The 26,242-nt window shown below is 41.1% G+C and overlaps 1 protein-coding gene across 3 annotated transcripts in view; it reads right to left on the bottom strand.

Annotated features, from left to right (window-relative positions):
* The window catches only part of Asph (aspartate beta-hydroxylase), a 181,376-nt gene extending 168,362 nt beyond the window's left edge, over positions 1–13,014 (bottom strand). The window contains exon 1 of one of the 3 annotated variants that reach the window (XM_027398888.2): positions 12,651–13,014. In XM_027398888.2, the coding sequence (XP_027254689.1) occupies positions 12,651–12,783 (133 nt within the window). In that variant the 5' untranslated portion in view covers positions 12,784–13,014. The remainder of the gene's footprint in view (positions 1–12,650) is intronic. The other 2 variants (XM_027398886.2, XM_027398883.2) reach the window with 2 other exon arrangements.
* Between the last annotated feature and the right edge of the window lie 13,228 nt (positions 13,015–26,242).

Raw genomic sequence — 26,242 nt, 5'->3', positions numbered from 1 at the left:
GACAAAAGGAATGTCTTTTATTCTCTTGCAGTGCCAGAGGATCAAACCCAGGGTCATCACATACATAGTATGTAATGGCAGATACTGTACCAGTGAGCCACCTACTCAGTCCTTGTTTGGAGTGTTTTCGTTTTTTGCTTTGTTTTGTCATTTTTTAAAAAGTCTTACTATATTGCCCTTAGTGGGTTCAAACTCTAAATCCTCCCACCCCTACCTCCCAAGTGCTAGGAGTTTAAAGTATGTGCCACTACAGTTACCACAAAATGATTTTAATATGTATTATAAAGGTATCACAATGCATAAAATCTCTAGAAAAACCATTCAACAGAAATATATGAGTGCCATACCCCAAACTACAGAATAAGGCAGAAAGAAGTGAAATGCCTACGTAACAAAGATACAGCACTGTCATGGGATGGAAGACTTGGTTCTGTGGCACTGATTCTCCCACACTGATGTAAAAGAGTCAGTGTAAATCTAAACGTAAACCTAAGATGCTTCTCTCTGCAGAACCAGAGACAATCACTGGAAATCACACATAGGTGTTATGCTAAATCTTTCTGCCAAAGCTGCCTGAGCCCCACCGCCACGTGTGCGCTTTATGCCAGCCACCCGCCCTAGTTAGGCCCAAATGAATACACAGAAACTTGTATTAGGTTCAAAGCTGCTTGGCCAATGACTAGGATTCTCATTTGTTAGCTCAGTCTTAACTATCATAAATCTATATATGTTATAAGACTTATCTTATCGGACGCCTTATGGCGTCCCTCCTTGTCGGTGGCTCACTTAATAATTATACTCTCACTTACATTTACCACGGGCACCAAAAGTAACCTAATGATAAAAGCAAAGTACTTTCAATAAAGTGTCCCACTGCAGCATAACAAACAAAATAAAGCCACTCTAATCTAATTTGAGGAAGATTATAAACCTAAACATAAAATCTAAAACCCTGAAATTTCTAAAAAATAGAGATTAGCTTTGTAACTTGAGAAAGTAAATTCAGAAATGTAAAAAATAAGTAAAAATAAAAAATATTTATTCTTCACAGCCATTACCTGAGAACCCTGCATGCCAACCTCAGGTAGGAACCCCAATCCTGCCAAGATTCCACCCCACCTGCCTGAGGACCATGCCACCTACAAACTGCATGTAGGTCCCGTGGGCCTCCCACACACTCCTAGGTCTTCCTGGAGAACCGTCTAACTCTACAGGTTTGCTCCTGAGCTCAGAAGCTGCACCCAGGCTTCTCGGAGCTGAGCCCACTGGTGATGCCCCATTGGAACATCAACACTGTGATGTACCAATATTGAACCCCAAGCACCATTCAGCTGGTCCAGAACTTAATGTCAGAATAACAGAAAACAGAGATCCACTCAACAAAGGCGGGACAGAGAGCCATACCAAGAAACACTACCAACAACCAAATTCCAGATGTCTGGATAACATTGCAAAATATAAAACCATGAACCACCAGTACAATATGTGTCTCCTCCAAAACTTAGTACTTCAACAGTAATAATGTTCCTTGAGAAAAGCAACCTAGATGGCATACAATGATTTCAAACAGCAATTATACATATGGTCAACCCAACTAAGTTCATAGCAGCTTTATTTGTAATAGCCAGAACCTGAAAACAATTTAGATGTCCCTCAACCGAGGAATAGATAAAGAAAATGTGGTTCATTTACACAATGGAGTATTACTCGGCTGTTAAAAGCAAAGACACCAGGAAATTTGCAGACAAATAGATGGAACTAGAAAAAAAAATCATCCTAGGTGGGGTAACCCCAATTGAGAAAGACAAACTTGGTATGTACTCACTCAAAAGTGGATTATTGGCTGTAAAATAAAGGATAACTATGCTACAGTCCACAGACCCAGAGAGGCTAGGTAACAAGGAGGGTTCATGGGGGGGGGGGGGCAGATCTCCATGGGAAGAGTAAATAGAAGATTTTGTGAATGGACTGAGGGCAGGTGGGGAGGGGACATGAGCGATCAGGGAAGGGGACAGAGAGGGAGATTACTGAAAGAGACTACTAGAAAGGGGATGAAGAGGCATTTCAGGGTCATGTAAAAACTTGGCACAAGGGAATCTCCCAGGAATCTACAAGGAAGAGCCCAGCTTAGACTCCTAGTAATAGCAGATACAAGGCCTGAATTGGCCATCTTCTGTAACCAAATAGGTACCCAGCCAAATTGTCATCAGAGAGGTGTCATCCAGCAACTGATGGAAACAGATGCAGACCCACAGCCAAACATTAGACGGAGTTTGGGGAATCCTGCAGAAGAGGAGAAAGGATTATAGAAGCCAGATGGGTCAAGGACACCATATATACATACATACATACATACACATACACATACACATACACATACACATACACACACACACACACACACACACACACACACAATCAACTAACCCAGTCTCATAGGGGCTCACAGAGACTGAACTGACAACCAGGGAACCTGCACGGGACTGACCTAGGCCCTTTGCACATGTGGCAGTTGTGTAGCTTAGTCCTCTTAGTCCTCTGTTCCAGTGGGAACAGGGGCTGTCTCTGACTTTTTCACTGCTTTTGGGATCCTACTCCTCATACTGGTTCACCTTGATACATGGGGAGGTGCTTAGTCTTACAGCAACTTGGCAACTTGATACACCATGTTTTGGTGATACTCATGGGAGACCTACCCTTTTCTAAACAGAAACAAGGAGTGGTTTGGGGGATGGTAATGGGAATGGAGGGAGGGACTGGGAGGAGAGAAGGGAGGGATGTAAATAAGTAAATTAATTTTTAAAGTAAATAAATAAATGAACATGTTTAAGCAACTCAAAGAGAATACAAATAATTGATGAAAATGCAGACCGCAAAAAAACACAAATGTTTTAATGAAATAAAGCAAATAATTCAAGATATGGAAATAGTATTTAATAAAGATAGAATTTCTAAAAAAAAAAAAGTCAAACAAGAACTTGAAAAATTCAGTAAGTCAAATAAGTTCAGTGGAAAACCTCCTTAATAGAATGGATTAAGTAGGGGTGAGAATATCAGGTCTTGATAAGGTAGACAAATTGGATCACTTGGTCAAAGAAAATGTTACATCTAAAAATTCCAGGATAGAAAATGTAGGAACTCTAGAACATTGCAGAAACCAAGTCTACAAATCACAGGCAGGCATAGAAGGAGAAAAAAACCTAGGCCAAAAGTACAGAAAATATTTTCAGTAAAATCATACAATAAATTTACCAAATTTAAGGAAAAAAATATCTATCAAGATACAAGAAGTATACAGAATACCAAATAAGAAGAATCAGAAAAGAAACTCACCATGTCACACAATCAAGGCACTAGCTGTACAAAACAAAGAACAGGTTTTTAAAGCTGTAAGAAAGACCATGTAATTTTTAAAGGCAGACCAATCAAAATAACAACTAATTTTCAATAGTGATTTTTAATAGCCAGAAGGGATTGAACCAATATTCTACAATTCATGAAAGACGAAAGATGTCAGCCTAGACTAGTATACCCAAACAACTACCAACTTCAATCAAAGAAGAAAGAAAAACTTTCCACAATAGAAACAGACTAAAGGAATTCATGCACACTAAGCCATCTCTACAGGGACATTAGAAGGGATGCTTCACTATGAAGAGAATGATAAACACAACTGGGGAGCACAGGGAATAAATAAAAAACTCCCTAACAGTTAATGAAAAGGAGTCTAAGAAACATCACAAAACAACAAAATGACAGGGGTTAATATGTATTATTGAACAACTATTATCAACATTAAACATGAACAGATTTAATTTCCCAATAAAGAGACACAAACTAGCAAACTGGATTAGAAAACAGAATCTTTTTTTTTTTTCTGCCTTCAAGAAACACACCAAACCAAACAAAGAGGGAAAAAAAGAAAATGAAAAGTTGTTATTGATAAGGACAATTAGTCCTTGTACATATAACTGAAAAGAACTTCTATTAGAATATGTAATTCAACCTCGATAATACAAAGACAGTATGAGGGGAAAGCTAAATTGTAAAGGAAAGAAAGGCAATTGTAAAGGAAAAGCCACCTCAGATCCAGAGAGAACATCTTAGATTTTAAAAGATGACTAGCTGTGTCAAATGTTGGTGCATATGTGTGATGGTTTGAATAAGAACGGCCCCATTTGCTTAAGTCATCAGGGAGTGGTGCTACTTGACCAGGATTAGGAGGTGTGGCATTGTTGGAGGAAGTCTGTCACTGGGGGTGGGCTTTGAATTTCAGAAGCCCAAGTCAGGCCCTGTGGCACTCTCTTCCTGCTGCCTGCAGATCTAGATGTAGAACTCTCAGCTCCTTCTCCAGAACCATGTCTGCCTGCATGCCACCATGCTCCCTGCCATGATTACAGTGGACTAAATCTCTGAAACTGTAAGCAAGCCCCAGTAAGAGTTGCTGTGGCCAGGGTGTCTCTTTACAGCCACAGAGCACTGACTAAGACAATATGTAAATAAAACAACTAGAATCCCTCATCCTGGTGTTAGTAGGAATAGAGAATATATTTTTAACCACTCTACTAAACAGTTTAGCAATGTTTATTAAAAATTAAAAACACATCTATCCTATAACACAGTAATTCCTCTCTGTATTTGCTCAAAAACATGAAGATATTTCTGAAAGATCTTATACATTTATATATTGCCCTTCCAAATAGTGTACACAACTAGAATAGCTCAGGCATCTACCAATAAGAGAGACCAACAAATTGTACTATACTCACACAACAAATACTAGCAGAAAAGGAGCAACAGGAAGGAAAATAACAAGGTAATATGTGCAGTTATGTGGGCAAATCCCAAAAATAATCATGGTAAGTAGAAGGAGTTACTTCCTACAAAGTATTTACAAAATGAATTCCAAAACAGACAAGATTAATATGGTGCTGTAGCTTCACCAGATGGAGAGGAAGTAGCAGTAAGGCAGGAAGGGCTAAAGAGAGCTTTCGAGAATGGTTGAATAGGTTGGCAAATTACACAGGCAGATAATACATTTATCAAAACTTCTTAATTTGAACACTAAAATTTGTAAGGGCTGGTTTTACAGTCTGTATGAACACCAACTACAGAACACTTCGTTATCTACTTTGTACAAAAACATGTAAAATAGATTCCCCACTTGAACAGTACATACACAATAAAAATTAACACCTAGTGCTGTTGAGATCCAAATGCAAAAGAACAAAACTTCAGATATTCTATGATCTCACTTAAAAGGAATGTATGTCATCATCTCTGTTATATGTGATGTCACAAAACACAAAAGCCCAAGCCATAAAGTAGAAAACAGAAAAAAAATCTATTATTGCTGTATTCAAATTATAAAATTCTGTTGAAGAAAATATAGCACAGGAAATTGCAATGTAAACAAACAATGATGGACTAGAGAAGTCCTTGACCTGCCACTCAAGTGAGCACGGGGCTTCGGATTGTGAAACACACTCTACAAATCAATACAAGCACACAGACAAATTAAAAACGCCAGGGAATAGGTAATATGTATGAACAACAAAGTCACAGAAGAAACAAAATTGTCAAGTCTTACTAGTAACCAGAAAAATGCAAATGTTAGCCATGTAAGAATACTTAAAGTGCACCAAACTTACAAGCCATTTTACCAAGAGTGGCAACAATAAAGGTAGCTATTGTAATTCATTCTAGGTAGGATGTGAACTTAAACAACCTTTATAGATTTAAGAAAATGGCAATGCCCCCCCCAAAAGGCTAATTTATGTTTTTATATGCTCTGACCAAACAATTCCCATCTAATTTCATGACACAGAAAAATATTCAGACACACATATATAGAAAGGAGCAAACCAGTTAAGAGCAGCAGTTTGGAAGTTAGAATACAAAGAAGTAGTGGTCTTAGCAGGACTGCTCAACAGAAAAAGACACATACATACAGTGGGGAATTGTGGCTATGGAAATGAAGACCTAGAAATCACAATTGCTACATACAGTAATCAAGAACCAAGTCACAACACTTTTACTGAATGCTAAACAAGCACATGCATACTTCTATATGTATGGATACAGACAGGCTTCTCAAGCAGTATAATGTTAGCAATATTAACTGTTGGCCCTACAGTTAAGAGCTATTCTTGCTCTTCTACAGGACTTGAGTTTGCTTCCCAACACCAATGCCTGGCAACTCACAAACTCCTGTAAATGCAGCTCCAAGGGAGCTGATGCCCTCTGCTGGCATCTGGGGGCACATACACTTATGCACACACACACACACACACACACACACACACACACACACACACACACACACACACACGAGAGAGAGAGAGAGAGAGAGAGAGAGAGAGAGAGAGAGAGAGAGTCATTGTCAGAGGGAGGTCCCAGATTCAGGTCTGGGGAGAGAGTATTAAAGAAAATAAATCTTCTGCTGAACAGATGTATAGCTCAGGGGTTAACAAAACTGACTGCTCTTTAAAGGTCAGGTTAATTCTCAGCACCCACATAGTGGCTCACAACTGTCTGTAATTCCAGTTCCAAGAGATTGATGCCCTTTCTGGCCTTCATAGGCACCAGACATGAATATGGTACATGGACATATATGTGAATAAAATGCCCATACACATAAAATAAAATGTTTTTTTTAATTTTAAGTCAATCTAAAAATATATCTTTAGTAAGTATATTTTTATAGTATGTGCATATATAAATAATATACATGGGTATTAGTATGTAATGTCCAATATAACATTTTATGATTTGCATAATATAGATTATAAGAGCATGTATGAGAATGATTATTGATAACTTCGTAAGAATCACTAAGAAGTGATACCACAGAAGAAAACCCACACGTTGGGAATGGTTTATTCCTTACATGTATAGTACATAATCTGAAAATAACATTTCATGGACACAGATCTAAAAGCAGCACAGACGTGCTTTATTTATGGAGGGAATGGTGGTACTTTCAAAAAGCAAGTGCTTCACGCCATTTTAAAAATTAAGCCAGAAGTTACTTACTAAAATTCATTTGATCCAAAGAATGGAAAGGTAAAGTTCAATGCTAAATATTCTTTCCATAAACACTTGTAACAATAACTTTTGTTCATGTAAAAGAAATGAATGACTCCTAAATAAAATTTGCACATGAACCAGTATGCCATTTTAGAATAACTGGAATTAAAATAGAACCTGGGACTAACACTCTGAATATGGGCATATGTGGATCAAGAAATACAGTAGACATAGCATAGTAACAGCAACTGCCTGGGAGGGCAGAAATCACTGTCAAGCCTGCGGAAAACAGGAGCAAAGGCAATTACAGCAATAGTGGTTGTGGAATAAAATTATTATATCAAACAATATTTTTCCACTTTAAAATTAAGGCAACCCTGGCTGCCTTCCATAATGAATGAATCACTGGGTTAGATCTGTGGGCATACACATAGGAAAAGAGTCAACATTTCTCCAAATTCAGCAAGAGCTAGGTCTACTGCTGAGGCTGTCCTCTTCCCCTTTCATACTCATCTCTGCTTTGGAGCATAGAAAGTACCCACAGCAGGTGATGGTACTTATAGGATAAGCCAAACTTCCCTGCATCTCACAGCCAGGCCAAAGAACACCTGCAGCCTTCAGCACCTCTCCTAGAACTCTTCCTTTTAAAAGCTCAGCCTACTGGGTCATAACTTGCTTGTCCTCAGCCATCATCAATCTGATCAGAATTAAGTTGTATTAAATGGCCTGGCATGAAAAGAACAGCAAGGAACCAAATCACATCCCCCCAAAAACAAATGTCAACTGCAGAACAAATGCCTGAACATCCAGAGGAACACAAAAATAAAAGTAATTATAATGACTGAAAAAATACCACGCCGGCTCCTAGCAGTATCAGAAGCAAAAAAGAGTTCATGTACTGAATTCCAGAATACATCACTACAGAGGGACACAGAGAGTGAACATCTCATCTCTAGAGCTGGAGATTCTGTAGAATGAAACAGAATGGCATATTCCACCCATGAGTTCAGTGCTCAACCGCCAAACACTGGGGCAGCAGAAGGAAATTAGTCAAGTACCATCAGTCCAGGGACAGACTGCATGCAGCCTTGCCCAAATTATGCTAGTAAATTGCAAATGGCTTCTATTGACATACAGTTTTTGTTTTGAGTAATTTTTAACTGATACAGAAAAACTATGTATACTAATGGAGTACCTTACAATGTTTCAATATGCATAATATATAAGTCAAGTAAAAACATCTTTTGCCAAATATCTTTTTATGGTGAAAATTTTGAAACTACTTTCTTACTTTGAAAAGCACTATATATTACTATCATCTCTAATCACCCCACCATGAAAAAACCACACCAGAATGCCTTGGTCTTCCCTAGCTATGCATACAGTTTTTACTACATCGGATTTATTTAACAGTCTTTTGTACTTTGTACTTGCTGCTGGGGATGTAGAAGCAGTGTACTCAAGATGCAGGCCAAGCACTTCTCATGCCATTACATCAGTAGCTGGAAGAGCATCAAAAGACCAAATTGTTTCTGAACTTTAGTAAAATACAGAAAGTTACAAAACTCTGAGATTAGCTGGCAAATAGCAATTTGAAGGGAAGAGCTGCACAAATGAGATGCTTTCAAAAATGTATCAAGTGCTTCAGAAAGCTACAATATAATCTATTGAACAACAAACATGTTACAGAATAACGGTAATACAAACTTTCAAGTAAGGTGTATATTTTTGTAGTCTCTCAGGTTTTACACTGCCTTTTCTCTTACCATGCGCATGGAGACATGTGTGCCATGCATCAAGGCATATCAAATTGTCTTAGGCTATCAGAACCAGGAAACAAAACATAGAGTAAATAAATTAAGATTAGAGATGGCAAGAGAGATTTGCCACGTGTTGCCTTACTAAAAAGGGATCTGGGCTATCAGATTCTTTGTTCTAAATTGACTGCCTTTCATGAGAAAAAAAAAAAATGGCTTTTGCTGTTCCCTTTTGGGGTCAGCCAACACATGAAATAAAATATCTAATGCTAACAAGAAATAAAGAAGCTAGTTCACATAAGCTTTAACTAAGTTGCTGTTATTAATTAGCTGAAAATGTAAATCTTGTCTACTTACTTTCTAATAATCTCTATGAGACAGATGACATCAGTACAAGACTGAACTATAGATCTTTACTCCCCAGCCCAAGATATGGTTGTAAAGAATTTCCTCAGATCATTTACTGTTTTCAGATGATATGGCCAAGCGAGAAAAATGCTGCTACCGGAACAACAAAGCATACAATTCTTGTAGTGAGCATATTATGGACTTCCTATTTTGTCCATCCTTAAATGGCAGTCAGAGGATGAAGCCACTGGTCCTAACTGATTCCCCTGGTTAAGTAAAAAGAATTGTGCCAGGGACCTCTTCTCTCAAGGAAGGCAGGATATGTTCAGCAGCAGCATACAATCGATTAGTAACCTAAGAGACATAGAAAGCATGTGGAGGTGGGAGAGAATAAATTCAGAAGTACATTTCTAAATGACCAAGATGCAGCAAATGACTATGTGAACGTATCTAACCAAATATACATGGATATATTTTATTCTCAATAAGCCTTTAGAAAGATGTTTCACAAAAACTCTTATTACTAAATTTCAAAATCTGTTAGATACCTTGAGAGAACTAAACACCAATAGAAAAGAATTTCTGGGGAAGTACGGACTGAATAATTTTAAAACCTGATTGCCTTTATATAATTGGAAGCTTAAAACTGGGAGGGGGAACGTGTTCTACAGCGACACCTCCTGGTAAGTGGTAAGACAGATGCAAGCCACAGGCAAAATAGGCAGAGGACAGGAGGTTAAGAAAAAGGGAGCAATGATGATACAGGACACCAGCCCCTCTGTACTCTATCAGGAGCCCAAAGACAACCACGACCCCTCTTCCTCACAAGCTTTCCCAATCAGTAACTGAAAAAGGCTTTCCCTGGCACCAACTGGCCACACAAACATATGCAAGTTAAAGGTGAGTGCCCGATTACTCCTTCCTCCTGTATTCTAAGGAATAACACTGAAAAATATAAAGTGAAATTCAATCATTTCTCAGTTGAGCTGAAGAAAATGAAAAGCAAAAGCCGACTTTAAAATATTTTTTCCCCTAAAAGGTGTGCTTTACAGTACTGAATCCTATCTCCCATTCCCCACAATTCCCCACAATTTTACATAAAAATCTAAGAACTAATGAGTCATATGACCAATGTCACCATTGACATCAGATTCTCCGTGTAAAAAACTTAGTGTGTACACTTTTCAGAGTAAAATTTACTAATGTGCTATTTCAAACATATTTTAGCCAAAGGCCAATCAGTTAAGGCCAGAAGCAGTGAAAGTTTCTGCAATGACCTGTACTATACCTTGGACAATGCCGCAGGAAAACTGGACGAACTAGTTCAAGTCCCCACCCCTATAAGATACATACATTCTGTTTAGGATTCAAGATTCAAGCCATACAGTACAAGGATATGCAACAGAAAACCTGGAATCTAATCTGTGCTCCTCCTTCCTAATGCATTTCCACAATCTGACAACGTTACCTTAAGTATTCAGTGTCTCACCTTATGTAACTTGAAGGCACTAAATGTCACAGCAATGTCACTGTCATCTGCACCTGAGAACTAACGCCCGAGCAGCCAGGGCTGGTTTGAATGTCACAATGCCCCTACCTCAGTGACCACATAAACTTTTCTTTCAGTACCCTATTTATCTTCCAGCTGTACCCTGCTATGAGAAAGCAGTAAACAGAACCACACCTTTTGGCTGTGATGTAGCTGTGTAGCACAATGGAAAGAACCTTAGTTTCCACCTCTGGTGCCTTCTCCTTCGCCCACAGTCAGAACCCAGTTTTACTTAAAATAATGACCTGGGGAGAACAATCCACTCTACATAATGAAGGCTTGGATTTGTGGAAGGGGTTAGAACACAGGTATTTCATTCATAGATTGTGCTCCATTATAGTTATGGAATCAGTGTATTTAAAAAATTGACAACTGAAGATGCTTTGATTTACTCTCAAATGTGAGCAATAAGGTAGAATAAGTTGTTATACATCCTAGCATTTTCTAAACCTATCAGCTGATAGTTACAATGGTTTATTTATTGTAGAGGTAAGAAAATTAAGCCCATTCTCTGTACTGATTCATACCAATGACAGGCCTCAAAAGTGACTTCCTAGATGCAATCTTTTCTCTACTCAAGGGTTTGGCAAAGGATAAAATGATAGGAAGAAGGATTGGGGGTGGAGCCCAGTGGTTAGGGCACTTCCGCAAGTAGTCTCAAAGTTCCCAGGATAGCACCAAAGAAGACACATTTCATCGCTACAGAAAACTTAACATGAAAATTTTCTCACTAGCTTTCTCTTGTACCTAAGCATGCAGTAGGCTCTTCTCATTCATGGAGTTCATATCTACAGTCACAGTCATCAGAAGAAACAGTGCTGCCTGTTTAAGATTAGCTGATTTAGGAGCCAGGAATCACAGCATCATTTTTACCTGTACTGAAGGTGAATTAATTACTACAGTGGCCTTGAACTTCGAACTATGTACATAGAGTTCTTTCCATTAAGAATACAAACATTATTCTCAGAATGGTAATGTGTACAAAGGATTTAATTGCAATACTTTCCCCATTCATGTTTATTCATTCACTTTTCTAATCAAATATTTATTGAGCACCTATTATGGACCATAACTATTCTACTTGAGAAAAGGGAATGAGCAGGAGAGCGTATGCATTAAGATAAATAAGACGGTAAGTGCTAGGAAGAAAAACCATTGTTGCCTCGTCTATTTTCCTGACACAGACTCTAACTATCCGATTATTTTCCTGGCGTATAATAATGGACTGCACGTAGACCGAGGCACAGAACATCAATTATTTCTACTGAAATCAAGAGCTCGCATTCAATTCACATGTGGAATTCCAGTTCCAGTATTCTAAATATGAGTCAAAGGAAATATAAAAGAAACCGAGAACCGATGAAATATGACACGAAACAGATTTAAAACATCTGTTCTCCACTCTGCCGGCTAAGCACACACAGAAGAAAGGTGAATTGAATACCCAGTTGACTTTTTCTTTTGAGAAAAGGGGAGAAGGCACAAAAAAAATCGTACAGTACTTTTTGACATCCCTTCCTATTTTAAAGGCAAACGCAACACATGTTAAGAAAACCAAACAAAACTCCTTAAAATAATCTTCAAGAAGCATCCACTCCCATCCCAGCCCCCAATACACTACTCCAAGCTGCTTCCACAACGTTGCTGGGACGGCAGGCAGGAACTTACTTTCCCTGACTTTGGCTCAGGGTCAAGCGCCCCAAAATCTGCAAGAAGAAGATAAGAGGTCCTCTACCCCCAGCTTCCACTGAAACCCACAAGGAAGTGTCGCTCAATAACCTCGGGCAGCCTGCGCCCTGAAGACCCGAGGCTGGTGTTGGGGGTCCCCACCGGCAGAGCCCCGCGGCCTCGCCCGGCAGGCACAGGAGCCACGCTGAGGATGGAGAGGCGCAGCGGACAGGCGACCAGACCTGCAGCGCCCACCCAGCTCCCACCCGCCGCTCAGGCCCTGTTGCGGGGACTCTGACCTCTCCGAGCCCCGGGGCTGCTGCTGCTGCCGCTGCTACCGGTGCTCGGGCTACCGCTGCCCGAGCCGCTGCCGCTGCTGCTGCTGCTGCTGCTGTGGCCGCCGCCGCCCTTAGCGTTCTTGCGAGGGGCCATCGCGAGCTGCTCGGGGGGGGGGGACTGCAGAGCACAAGGGCCTTGCTGAGTGTGCAAGGGACACGGGGGACCCGCGACTCCTGCAGCAACACCTCAGCCTCCACCGAGCTCGCCGCGCCTCGGAAGACTTGCACCAGCGTGCTTATGAACGGCTAGCCTCGCGTGCGCCCAACCTGCGACTCCCTCAGTGACCAAGAGCGCTCAGCTACCCGGGCCTCGGCTCCGCCCCCACCAACCTTGGCACACCTACCAGATCTGAAGGATGGCAATACGAGCCAATGGCGAAGACCGCTGGCAGGGGGCGGGCCTGTACGTTCTCCAGCCCTCCGCAGTCCGAAGCAAGTATGGTGCTGCGCAGCATTTGCAAAGCCCGAGCGGCATGTGGCTTTTTAGTCTGCCTTGATCCTCTGGAACGTGGCAAACGTGGAAACCGGCAGGGCTCTCGCGAGCATTGGTGTTCTGGCTCCAACGGGATGGGGCGGGCATGGGGGCGGTGCCCGAGAACAGCGCACCACCTCTTGGCTTCTTCCTGGGAATTTGATTCCGGTGGTGCTTAGGCACGCACCAGGAGTGCAAGCCCTTTATTCAGAAAGGATTCGCCACAGTTCCACGACTACACCATAAGGGATCGTTGATCCTTTCGGTGTCAAAACAGGGATTTACATCATTTGTGCCATCAGTGTTTTTGGAAAACCTTAATTAAGACATAAAAATGGGAATATGACCCCAAAATCCCATTTTCTTAACACACACGACACTATCTGAAATCTGCCCCCGCCAGACTCATATCTGGAGTTATTTGAAGTGCCCAGCCATAGCTCTGTGCTTGTGCATGTGTTGCCTCAGGGTTGAGAACTGGGTGTTTTGTTTGTTTAATGACAGTAGTTGAACAAACAAGCTAAAGACCAGCAGAAACCATCATTTTTGTGTCACCAATTGCTCACGTCATGTCTGTGAAACGTCATGTCTGTGAAACGTCATGTCTGTGAAATATGTGGTGACTTGATTAATTGTTGTCAACTTCCAGAAATCTTCCCTGATCTGAACGACGTTGGTAGTACCCCCTTGCAACAGAGGCAGAGAAAGCCACAGCTGCGGTACACACATCTTTATTCCTGGCTTGCAGTTTGTTCAGCCACCACTGACCTCTGCTTTGGGTCTGCAGGCCTCTGCCTTGTCAGCTGTGAATGGCCGGCCAGGGACTACCCAAGTAAAGTGTGGAACCCATCAAGGCCAGCGTTGCAGAACCGGGAGAAAGGAGGCCTCCTTTTCATACAGACAAAAGGATTTGGGATACGGTGTCCTTTTGTCTGCTTTCTTTGGGCCTCCTGGTTGATGTACCTGGTTCTCCTAGCTCCCCTTCCTCCTTCCCCCATCTCCTCACACAGCTCAGAGTCATGTCCACTCTGGACTCTCCCAGATGGCCCTGCCTCTGTCTATGCTCTCCCATATGTCTATAATAAAAATTTTCCTCCGCAGAGGGAATGACAGAGCAGTCATATTCTTTCCTTTTTATTTTCAGTCAATATGGGATTTAGGTAGCTCTCAAGTTACATCTAAACCCTGCTAAGAAACCACTCCCTTTCTTTCTAACATTGTCTAAAGACTGTAATTTGTAACAGGATTAAAAGTTAAAAAAGGTCTAATCACAAATGTTCAGTGCATTTTTGAGGGGCATCATATAGGTCTAGGAAGGGGAAGTGCTAGGATGTTGTAGAATATTATTTTAACTGGGCTAAGATGCATGGCATTTGTTTATGCTGCAGGATGTTATTTTAACTGTGTAAATGTAAGTCACTTTTGTTTATGCTGCATTTGTTTAATTATGAAAAGCTGTTTTACCTTGCCTGACTAAGAAACCTAATTGGTCTAATAAAGAGCTGAATAGCCGAGCTGGAGAGGTGGCTCAGCAGTTAAGAACACTGGCTGTTCTTCCAGATGAACCTGGGGTTTAATTCCCAGCACCCACATGGCAGCTTACAACTGTTTATAACTACAGTTCCAGGGGAATCTGATACCTTTATACCAATGCACATAAAATAAAGTTAAACAAATTATGAGAGAGAGAGGGAGAGAGAGAGAGAGAGAGAGAGAGAGAGAGAGAGAGAGAGAGAGAGAGAGAGCTGAATAGCCAATAGCTAGACAGGAGAAAGGATAGGCAGGGCTGCCAGGCAGAGAGAATAAATAGGGGTAGAAATCTAGGCTACAGAGGAAGGAGAACAGAAGAATGAGAAGAGGAGAGAACAAGGGACATGCCCCCCCCCCCCCAGTGCCAGAAGCCAGGCAGCCATCAGCCACAGCTGGACAGACAGCAAGAAAGAAAAGGCAAGAAGCCCTGAGGCAAAAGGTAGATAAAGAGAAACAGGTTAATTTAAGTTAAAAAGAGTTAGCCAGAAAAGAGCTAAACTAAGGCCAAGCATTCAAAACTAATAAGTCTCTGTGTCATGATTTCAGAGCTGGTTGGTGGCTTAAAAGAAAAAACCTGGTACACTAGGAACATAAGGTTATACACACTTTAGCCCTAAGTAGTACAACCTAACTACTGTGATATGTATGCTTGGTTGAGAGATCTCTGGGAGTATTCCATCTGGACATAAGTCAGCAAAATGTGTTATGCCTTTTGCCTTTTGCCAAACACAAATTGTCTCAGTGAGCCATTGGGTCCCTATTGATGATATCTAAAATCTGAAATCCTCCCCTTTTTTCCTTCCCACCCCCCCTCAGGCATTTTCCCCATGTTTCCACAATTCCCTTCTTCTACCTTACCTCAGTACCACTGACATATCTCCTTAAGCAGTAAGGGCAAAAATAAATTTTGTAAATACAGATCATAGGAAAACAGAGATTCAATGACATTTATGCACTGAGTGTTACAAAATTAAATTTATAACAATTCTTAAAAATTCAGAAATTGTGAAGAATATATGTGGTTTACTTTCTAAATTTTCCAAATTAAGTGGTTAAAATGATACATTTTACATCTGTTTCTACTTCCAACTTCATGGGCATCAAAAATGTCAGGCTCTTCTGGTATCTGCATTCTCTTTTGTAAGATCTTTCCATGGTTTGGTGTAGGGAAAGCTGGGGAATCTATGTCCCTGAAATTACAATAAAGGGAAAATAGTGTGTCAACCTATCCTTTTCTCTGAGATTTCAAGGGAGACAAAGGATGAACTCTTGATGAAATAATGTCAAAAGGACCATAAAGACAACACTTAAGAAAAACAATGTATTAAAATACTAACTGCTCATCATGCATTTGTATATTTTCATATGATAGTATGAAAGATGTTGCAATGAGAGCCATAGTGGTAAAGACAAATATCCTTTTTAAAGTGCATAATGTTTTTATTAATCCTTTGAGAATTCCATAATGCTTAAAATATATTTGATTATATTTGAACCTCTTCCTCCCTTAACTCCTTCCAGATCCTCCCCCTACAACCCCACCCTCTCACAACTCCATGTTCTCTATTTTGTTTCATTCATGGCCCATTGATTCTAATTTGTGCTACTCATGTGCTCATGGGTGTGTGTTGGGGCGTGGGGGTCATTTCCACATGGGAACATGATTGACCTTACCAGGGGCCATCCCCTAAAGAAAACTGACTTTCTCTTTTCCCCCAGAAGGCATCAACTGAGGCTGGCCCTCAGTTAGTGGTGGGGCTTAAGAGCCCCTCCCTTCTCTGTGCTGGAATGGTGACTGTCCTGATCCCGCACAGGGCTTGTGTGGACAACCATAGCTACTGGGGATTCATGAAGGCAGAAGTCTTATGTCCAGAAGGCATTGTTTTGCTCTAGTCCTCAGTCCTTTGATTCTTCCAGTCCTTCCTCTTCTCCCTCTGTGTTTGATCTTTGTGAAGGGTGATATAGATATTCCATGTGTGGCTGAACACCCAATAGATGCTTGTTTTCTGCAATGACAGCTGGTTCTGTGTTAACCACACAAAGAAACTTCTCTGACAATGTGTGGACTGCAATAACAACAGGTATAGACGAGAGTGTTCTTAAAGATTTCTCTACCCAATTTTCCCAAAACCATTTTCCCATATTAGTTATACTTCATTGACTTAGTGAACTGCCATTTGCAACAAAAACTTGACTCTTGATACTACAGACAAGATAAGCTTCTAAGTCACCTCCTCAACGAAAACATTTAAGTAATGGCTATTGCTAGGAAATTAATAGAATTAATATACTATTCATAAATCTTAAACTTAAAGCTGGGTAGAGTCTAACACATGGGGGGAAAGCCAAGTGTTAATTTCAATCATAGCAATAAGAACTGTATAAAAAGAAATATTCTTCTATTCAGATGGAGTTTTTAAAAAGTAACTGAGATGTAGAAAATAATATGGAAAAATTCAAGAATTCAATTTACAAGGGAATTTTTTGTCAAAAATACAGTTATGTGTCTTGAGAATCTAATAACCACACACACACACACACACACACACACACACACACACACACACACACACACGTGTGTATATATGTGTCTTTTATGAAACCACCATTCTCTGAGAAACAGGTCTCAGATCCAGAGGCAAGTACCTAAAAATACCATCAGTTTTGTAAAGTCTAACCATATAAAGCAATTGAATTTTTCTTACAATGAAGACAATTATTGCAGTGACCCCTTGGTGGTTAGTGGAAAAGCATGCAAAAACTACATGAAATTTGTATTAACTCAACCACCCCCTTGTGTTTCGCAACAGTGTCCTCCTGGCTTGAATCTATTCTGCAACTTCATAAGCACATGACAACATTATTGAGCTCGTACCAAACAAAATCCTAAGGACCTTTGCCAAAGGTCCTGGCAGTGTGAAACTAAAAGGAGGCATCAGCTGCCTGCAGCATAAAAAGACTTCATCATTCTAAAGATATCTAGTGATACATATGAAACACTACAATATTCCTTTACTGTAAAGAGTACAGCATCCAAGATTTCATATTGCCAGTATGAGATAGTTATCCTGAATATTTTTAAGCCCTTCTTGGAACTGCTCCAGTGCTGTCTGTTCACTTCTCTCTTGGCAGATTTCTTTGAGTTAGAGACAGTCACAAATATCCTGGATTTCTCTCTTAGCAGATTTGAGTTAGAGACAGTCACCAATATTCTAAATGATCCCTGAAGCTTCTTATCCTGACACAAGGAAGCATATTAATCTAGTGAAAATGCAGTATAAATTGTCTCTGACCTGCTGGCTCACAAATTATATAAGAGTTTTTTTTCCCCCTCTGCTTCTCTCAGCATCCACACTGCACTTCATTTTTCTACCTGTAAACAGAAGAGGAATACAGTTACCAAAATGTATGCATACAGAAGCAATTGTGTAAGATCCTTGTATAGATGTCTCTAAGAGATTATTTGAACACCATTTCCCCCCCAAATATGAGAAAATTGAAATAAAAAACAAACAGCTTGATATAGTTCTTAGGCCTAATTATAAATAGTCTGTTATAAATATTAATTAGGACACTATACATTCCAGCCACAGCCATGAGAGAGTCCTGATGCCATGTTTGCTGAGATGTGTGAGCTGGGTAGGTAAGACAGTGTCCAGAACAGAGCAGGAATGACAGGAATGGTTCCACCCTGTGCACTTCACACTTGCCCACTCTCTGAGGAGAAAGTTCCCCAGGCAGTGCCCAGGTTCACACATCACTTCACTGGTTTAGCTCAAGCTACACAGAATCATTCAAGCTGAAATAAATATCCATGGTGGACCATCTAGATAAAGGTCAAAATGGTTGTACGTAAAACACTGGGCAGTTGCATGTGAGGGCTAACATTTGACAGCAACTCAGTAGAATAAAGTTGTCGTGTGACAGAAGAAGTCTTTGCAAACAACCCTCAACTAAAAAGGTATTGTTTACTGTTGCATAAACACTGCTAGCATGGTCCACTGATCATTTATTCCATTCCCAAACTCTGGGCAGCCACAAATAAGCTGTAGTGAGAAATTAAAAAGCAAGCATAAAAGGAGAATAAAACCATTGTGTGAGTCTGTGCAGCAACCACTTGGAAATTAGAGTGATTTCATTTAAAGAATTCATATTTAAAATGGGAGCTCTGACCTTTTATAAACACAGAGACTGCCAACTCTTCACAGAGTGAGCGCCTCACACCCTTGTGTTACTTCCCAATCAGACTAGTATGGGGTAGAGAAGATAACCCATGAGTGACATAAACTTCAAACAAGAGCAGGGAATAAAAGGCATATCCCATGGGCTAGGTGTTTTCCTAGTGTCGGGGCCCATAAAGATGGCTCCTCTTCATCTTGCCTCAAAGTCTCTGCAATTTGAGAGTTCAAATCTGTCCTTAATAAGTCAAAAGACCTAAAGGTCTAAGGCTTGGCTACTGCAGGATATTTTGGCATTGGTTGCTGTTGTCTTACCTAAATACCAGCAGACTTGGGCTCAGGTGTGTTTACTCTTGACCCTCAAGGTGGGATAACAGGTATAGTTACCAAATGCTTGAAGGATTGAGGGAAGAAAGTCTGTTTGCTCCTTATACATACATGATAATAGAAGCCTTCAGCCATGCCACCCCAACACACACCGTTTTGGTTGGGATACTTAAGAACTTTGAATAAACTTGGGGCAATCAGTATTCACAGGATTGACCTAACTCTATCCTGTGTTTCCATCTTCTTCTTCTTCTTCTTCTTCTTCTTCTTCTTCTTCTTCTTCTTCTTCTTCTTCTTCTTCTTCTTCTTCTTCTTCCTCTTCCTCTTCCTCTTCCTCTTCCTCTTCTTCTTCCTCTTCTTCTTTTAAGTTTTTTTTCAGTTTCAAAAACAAGTTTTATTGTGAAAATTTTATACATATCTCTCAGTATAATCTGTTTTTATTGTGCTTCTACAAAGTAGGCTAGATTGTTCACCCCAGTCTCTTGCTAATATCATTCCTTACCTACATAATACCCTACAGGTCATCTCTCATATTCATTGTTCTCTTATTGGTACACAAGCCCTCCACATAAAATCTTCCTTCCACTTTCAAGACCCTTTTTTTTTCTTTCAGAAAACTCAAAATGTTTTATTTCAAAAGTGGATATTCTACAGTTGAGTTTTTTTTTTATTAGTTTTTTTATTTTATTAGTTCCAGTTAGGGAACAAGCTTGTTTCACATGTAAGTCCCTTCTCCCTCTCCCTCCCCTCACCCCCATCCCTCCTCCCCCACCCCTAGCCCACTCCCCACTCCATCCACCCACCACTCCCCAAGCAGGGTAGGGCCCTCAACGGGGGCTCTGCAAAGTCCTCCAAATCTTCCTGTGCTGTCCTGGGCCCTTCCCCATGTGTCCAGGGCCAGAGTGTATCCCTTCATGTTGGATGGGCTCTCAAAATCCCTTCTTGCACCAGGGAAAAATACTAATCCACCACCAGAGACTCCCTGGAGTGCAGAGGCCTCCTTATTGACATCCATGTTCAGGGGTCTGGATCAGTCTTGTACTGGCCTCCCTGACAGCATCTGAGTCGATGTGCTCTCCCCTGTTCAGGCCAACTGTTCCTGTGGGTTTCTCCAACCTGGTACAGACCTCTTCGCTCTTCATTCCTCCCTCTCTTCAACTAAATTCCAGATTTCAGTTCAGTGTATATCTGTGGATGTCTGTCTCTGCTTCCATCAGCCACTGGATGAGGGCTCTAGGATGGCATAAAGAGAAGTCATCAATCTCATTTTAGGGGAAGGGCTTTTACTTTATCCTCTCCACCATTGCCTGGATTGTCAGATCGTGTCACCCTTGTAGGTCTCTGGAGATCTCCCTGGTTCCAGATCTCTTCTTGGACCTATAGTGGCTCCTTCTGATATGGTATCTCTCATCCTGCTCTCTCTCCTCTATTCTTCCCCCAACTCAATATTTCTGCCCCTCCATTTCCTCTCATTTATTTATTATGTATACAGTGTTCTGCCTGCATGTATGCCTGCAGGCCAGAAGAGGGCACCAGATCTTATTACAGACGGTTGTGAACCATTATGTGGTTGCTGGGAATTAAACGCAGGACCTCTGGAACCTCGGAGCCATCTCTCTAGCCATCTTCTTTGCTTCTTTACCTGCCCTTTCTCAATCCACACTCGCACTCCCAGGTACAAACTGGGCAAGTTGGCTGGTTCCAACTAAAGGTCCACAAAGCCGGGCTCCCACAGCCTGGTTGTTGTTTTATTATTGCTGTTTACTTGTTAACTATTTCAAGTTAGAAAATTGTACCAACATTTACACAAATGGAGTACTACTCAGCAGAAAAAAACAATGGAATCTTCAAATTCACAGGCAAATGGATAGAACTAAAAGAAGCCATCCTGAGTGAGGTAACCCAATCACAAAAAGACAAAAATGGTATGTACTCACACATATATGGATTTTAGACCTAGAGCAAAGGAGTAGCAGCCTACAGCCCATACCACCAGAGAAGCTAGGAAACAAGGAGGACCCTAAGAAAGACATACATGGTCCCCTGGAGAAGGGGAAAGGGATAAGATCTCCTGAACTAATTGGGAGCATGGGGAGGGGGGAGAGGGAATTAACAGAAAGAGAAGGGGAGAGGAGGACATGAAAGAGCAGGAAGATGAAAGAGTCAGGGGAAGAATAGAAAGAGCAAGACAAGAGATATCATAATAGAGGGAGCCATTATAGGTTTAAAGAGAAATCTGGCACTAGGGAATTATCCAGAGATCTACAAGGTTGACCCCAACTAACAATCAAAGCAATAGTGGAGAGGCTACCTTAAAAGCCCTTCTCCAATAATGAGATTGATGTCTACCTTATATGCCATCCTAGGGCCTTCACCCAGTAGCTGATGGAAGCAGAAGCAGACATCCATAGCTAAACACTGAGCTGAACTCTGGAATCTATTTGCAGAGAGGGAGGAGTGATGAGCAAAGGGGTCAAGACCAGGCTGGAAAAACCCACAGAAAGAGCTGACCTGAACAAGGGGTTGCTCATGGACCCCAGACTGATAGCTGGGCAACCAGCATAGGACTGTTCCAGATCCCCTGAATAAGGATGTCAGTTTGGAGGTCTAGTTAATCTGGCCTCTGGTAGTGGATCAGTATTTATCCCTAGTACACAAATGGACTTTGGGAGCCCAATCCACATAGAGGGATACTCTCTCAGCCTAGACACATGGCAGGAGGGACTAGGCCCTGCTCCAAACGATATGACAGACTTTTAATATCCCCCATGGAAGGCCTCACCCTCCCTGGGGAGCAGAAAGAGGATGGAATAAGGGATCAGTGGGGGCTAGGGGAGGAGGGGAAGAACAGGGAACTGGGATTGACATGCAAAAGAAGCGGGTTTCTAATTTAAATTTTTTTTTTTTTAAAAAAAAAAAGGAAAACAAAAAGAAAGAAAGAAAACTGAACAAGCCAGTAAGCAGCATTCCTTTATGGCTTCTGCCCACTTCCCTTCAAAGAGGACTGTAAGCTGTAAGATGAAATAAACTCTTTTGTCCCCCCCACCCACCCAAAAAAAGAAAGAAAATTGTACCAGGCTTTTTCTTTGAGCCACCAACCAGCTCCCAAATCATGACACAGAGACTTAATATTAGTTTTGAATGCTCAGCATAGCTGAGCTCATTTCTGATTAACTTTTTAAACTTAACCTGCTTCTCTTTATCTTTTTGCCCCAGGGCTTTTTACCTTCTTTCAGTATATCTTACTTTCACTGCTGGTGGCAGCCTGGCTTTTGGTCCTAGGAGTGAATTGCTCTCCTTTGTTCTTCTATCATACTTCCTCTTGGATTTAGATATCACCTCTCTTCCTGCCAGACCCTCCTATCCCTCTCCCGCCTAGCTATTGGCCATTCAACTTTTTATTAGATCCATCAGGTGCCTTAGTCAGGCAAGGTGAAACAGACGCAACACATCTTTGCATAATTAAATAAATGCAGCATAAACAAAAGTAAAACACCTTTATACAGTTAAAGTAATATTCTGCTGCATAAACAAATACAACACATCTTTACATAGTTAAAATAATATTCCACAACAAAAAAAAATGATTCTAGCACCAGTATTGTGTTCAATATTATTTAAAATTGGTTGGGCATATATGTTTGCATTAAAAACTTGGCAAATGTCACATAAATGATTGTGTACTAGCAGTTCATATGAATGAAAATTGTTCCCAAGAAAAATGTCCAGTGAAAAGGGTTGCTTCAAGTTTTAAAAGATGTTAAACTTTATCTTCAGGGTAAGGTTAGGTCTCAGGAAAAATGCTAGTCTGAAGAAGTAGACACTATAAGCTACAATAGTCAGTGAATTACAGTTCCTTGGGGCCTGTGTATGTAAGAGGCTTCATAACACAGGGGTCATGTGACTCATAGGACCATCACCAAGTGCTAATCCTCAGGCTTCCATCATATTTGCTACAAAGCCTCCAGATTGAATGCATAGGGTAACTCCATGCCACTCACTGCTATTTTCTAATGATTTCTCCTTCCTAACCACTCCTATCCTATATTTTCATCCTGGTACACAAAGCATAAAGGAAAGGGACTGGGAGCACAGCCACCTCCTGGCCACCTCCTCCCTATCCTTTCCTCTGCCCTGTCAGTAGTGCACTATGAGCTAAAGTGCTTTTCTTGGTTGATCTGGGAGGTGGGTTAGGAGTGCTGCAGCTTTGGGGAACAACCTTTTTTGGCTAACAGGAAGCCCTCCTTCATCCTACCACCAGTCAGAGTGCTAGTTGCTGGGTTAGAAGGGCCAGAGGTTCAGCATGACTGGCAAAAATTTCCCAATTCCTACACACTAATGGCTCTGCAGTAGGTAAGGCCATGCCAGAGGGACAGGCCAAAAAAATGACAACTGGGAGTCAGCCCTGGAGGGAACTTGCTAATAAGCAGTAGAGCAAAGCATTCAAGGCAAGCAGGCTTGCTGCCGTACCGTCACTCCAAAACCCATTGTTTCTATTTCTGTGAAGAGACACCATGACCATGGCAACTCTTATAAAGAAAACATTTAATTGGGGTGGCTCACTTACAGGTTCAGAGGTTCAATCCATTGTCATCATGATGGGGAGCATGGCAGCATGCCGGCAGATGTGGTGCTGGAGTAGTAGCTGAGATTCCTACATCTAGCAGGCAACAGGAAGTCAACTGAGACATTGTGTGGTATCATGAGCATGGGAAACCTCAAAGCCTGCCCCCACAGTGACACACTTACTCCACCAAGGCCATATCCACAAAGCCACACCTCCTAATAGTGCCACCCCCTATGAGATAACCGGGTCAATTACATTCAAACTACCTCACCCATGCTTTCCTCAGAGCAAACTCAACAACCAGCTTTGAAACTCTCATTCTGGACTGAGTGTCCCTCTTCTTGATTCTATTCTGGCAGGAGTATAGACACTTTTCTTGCAGTTACTACCATTTGCTGGCAGTAAGCAGATTTTAAAGTGGTTAAGGGGAGAGCCCAGTTTTACCTCTTTTCTTCCCCTCCCAGCCTTTCCTCTTCATAGGTTGGTCTTTGGTTCAATATGAGCTAAAGAAAAACCCTTTGTGCCATCTCTTCTTATGCTAGCTCAGTCCCCAAAGCTATCATTCTGTGGCTGCTGTGAACACCCACCCATTATTTTCTAGTAAGCTGGACAATAATCAAAAAAGGGAAGTTCCATTTGCCACACTTCCTGTGGTATCAGTCTGGTGACTGGCCAAGGGTCAGTTGCCCCACACAGTTTTCTAAATCTTGCTAGCCTTTTTCTCATACATCTTGCTTCCTAATGGCAACTTATCCCAGAGACTCTAAATATAGTTCCAAGAGCTAGTGAGGTTTGCAGACATTCTTGCCTTACCCTGTGGATCTTTTGGGTCCCTGCCATGCAAACCCAAAGCTTTTAAAGCATAAGACAACAGGATCACAGATCATGGTACCTCATCCAGCTGCACCTCCATCATCTCCACCAAACCCTCAAAAGTCTCTCTCTCCTACATCTCTTCTCTGCACTGAGGAGATTTTGGAAGAATGGAGAGGTCTTCCCCCAACACTTAGAGGGCTTCACTGGTTGCCTAGAAACCACAGCATATGTGTTCACTGACTCTGCTTACATAGTCAAGTTAGAGCCTTTTTTACTCAGGTCCAAACTCTTTGCTGATTGTGTTAAAAAAAAAAAAATAGGTACTTGGTCAAAGGAGTGTGTGTGTGTGTCTGCATGTTCTTGTTGTTTGTGACATTTGGACAAAGGTTAACAACCATGTAGACATGATATTGTCAGGATTTTAACTTTTTGTACAATGGCATTTTTCTTTTAAGAGATAGCTGGTTATTCTAATAATATATATATATATATAATGTATAAACATTATAATAGTTCTTTATATGAAGTTGCTCTACTCATATTACTATGTTACCATATAAGCACACATTTACTGTTTTAATCTTCTTAAATTAACCTACAAGGCAATAAATTCATTATGTCACTTTCCAACATGATTTGTTTCTACTAATGCTCCTTTTCCCTCTTCTCTCCCATCCCGAGTGTCCCTCACATTAGTACCCTTCCACCACAGTAAAAGAAAGTTTTTTTTTTCTTTTCATTGTATTTGTGTGTGATGAGGAGCACATATGGGGGTTGGGGGAGGGGTGGAAGGGGAGTTGCTCATGGTGTGTGAATAAGCATTGGAGACCAGAGAACAACCTTGAGTTGTCTTTAAGCATCACCCAATCTTTATTTGGGGGGCATACCTCCTAATAGTGCTACACCCTTTGGGGACCATTTTCTTTCAAACCACCACATTCTACTGCCTGGCCCCCAAAGGCTTATAGACTTATCACAATATAAAAATGCAATCAGTCCAGTGGGGCATTGGTGGCTCACGCTGTTCAGCCCTGCACTCAGGAGGCAGGCAGATCTCTGTGAGTTGGAGGCCAGCATGGTCTACAGAGGGAGTTCCAGGACAACCTCCAAAGCAATACAGAGAAACCCTGTCTCAAAAAAAAAAAAAAAAAAAAGTGATCAGTCCAACTTCAAAAGTCCCCAGAGTCTATAATAGTCTCAAACGTGTTTCAAAGTCCAAAATCTCTTCTGAGATACGAGACAATGTCTTAACTCGCCTGTTAAAAGAAAAAAAAAAATCAATCAAGACTCTCCTGTTCCCAGTATTTATCCCTAGTGCACAGACTTTGGGAGCCCATTCCCTATGGAGGGACACTCTTTCACACACTTTCATTTGGGGCACTAGACACATGCCTCAAATGATGTGACAGACTTTGATGATCTCCATGGAAGGCCTTTCTCTCCCTGGGGAGTGGATGGAAGGTGGAATAGGGAGGTCTGATGGGGGGCATGGGCTGCCGTGAGGGAGAGGGAACTGGGATCGGTATATAAAATGAGATAGTTTTTAATTTAAAAAGTAATAATAATAATAATAATAATAATAATAATAATAATAAAGTCAACTCTTATTTCTCCCTACTTGTTCCTCCTCTGCCACCGCTCGGCAGTTGCTTCGGCCCTGGGG

This window comes from Cricetulus griseus, chromosome 2 (assembly GCF_003668045.3).
Source record: "Cricetulus griseus strain 17A/GY chromosome 2, alternate assembly CriGri-PICRH-1.0, whole genome shotgun sequence".
Taxonomy (NCBI): domain Eukaryota; kingdom Metazoa; phylum Chordata; class Mammalia; order Rodentia; family Cricetidae; genus Cricetulus; species Cricetulus griseus.
Note: the sequence above shows the minus strand (reverse complement) of the source record. Positions and strands in the feature narration are given on the sequence as shown.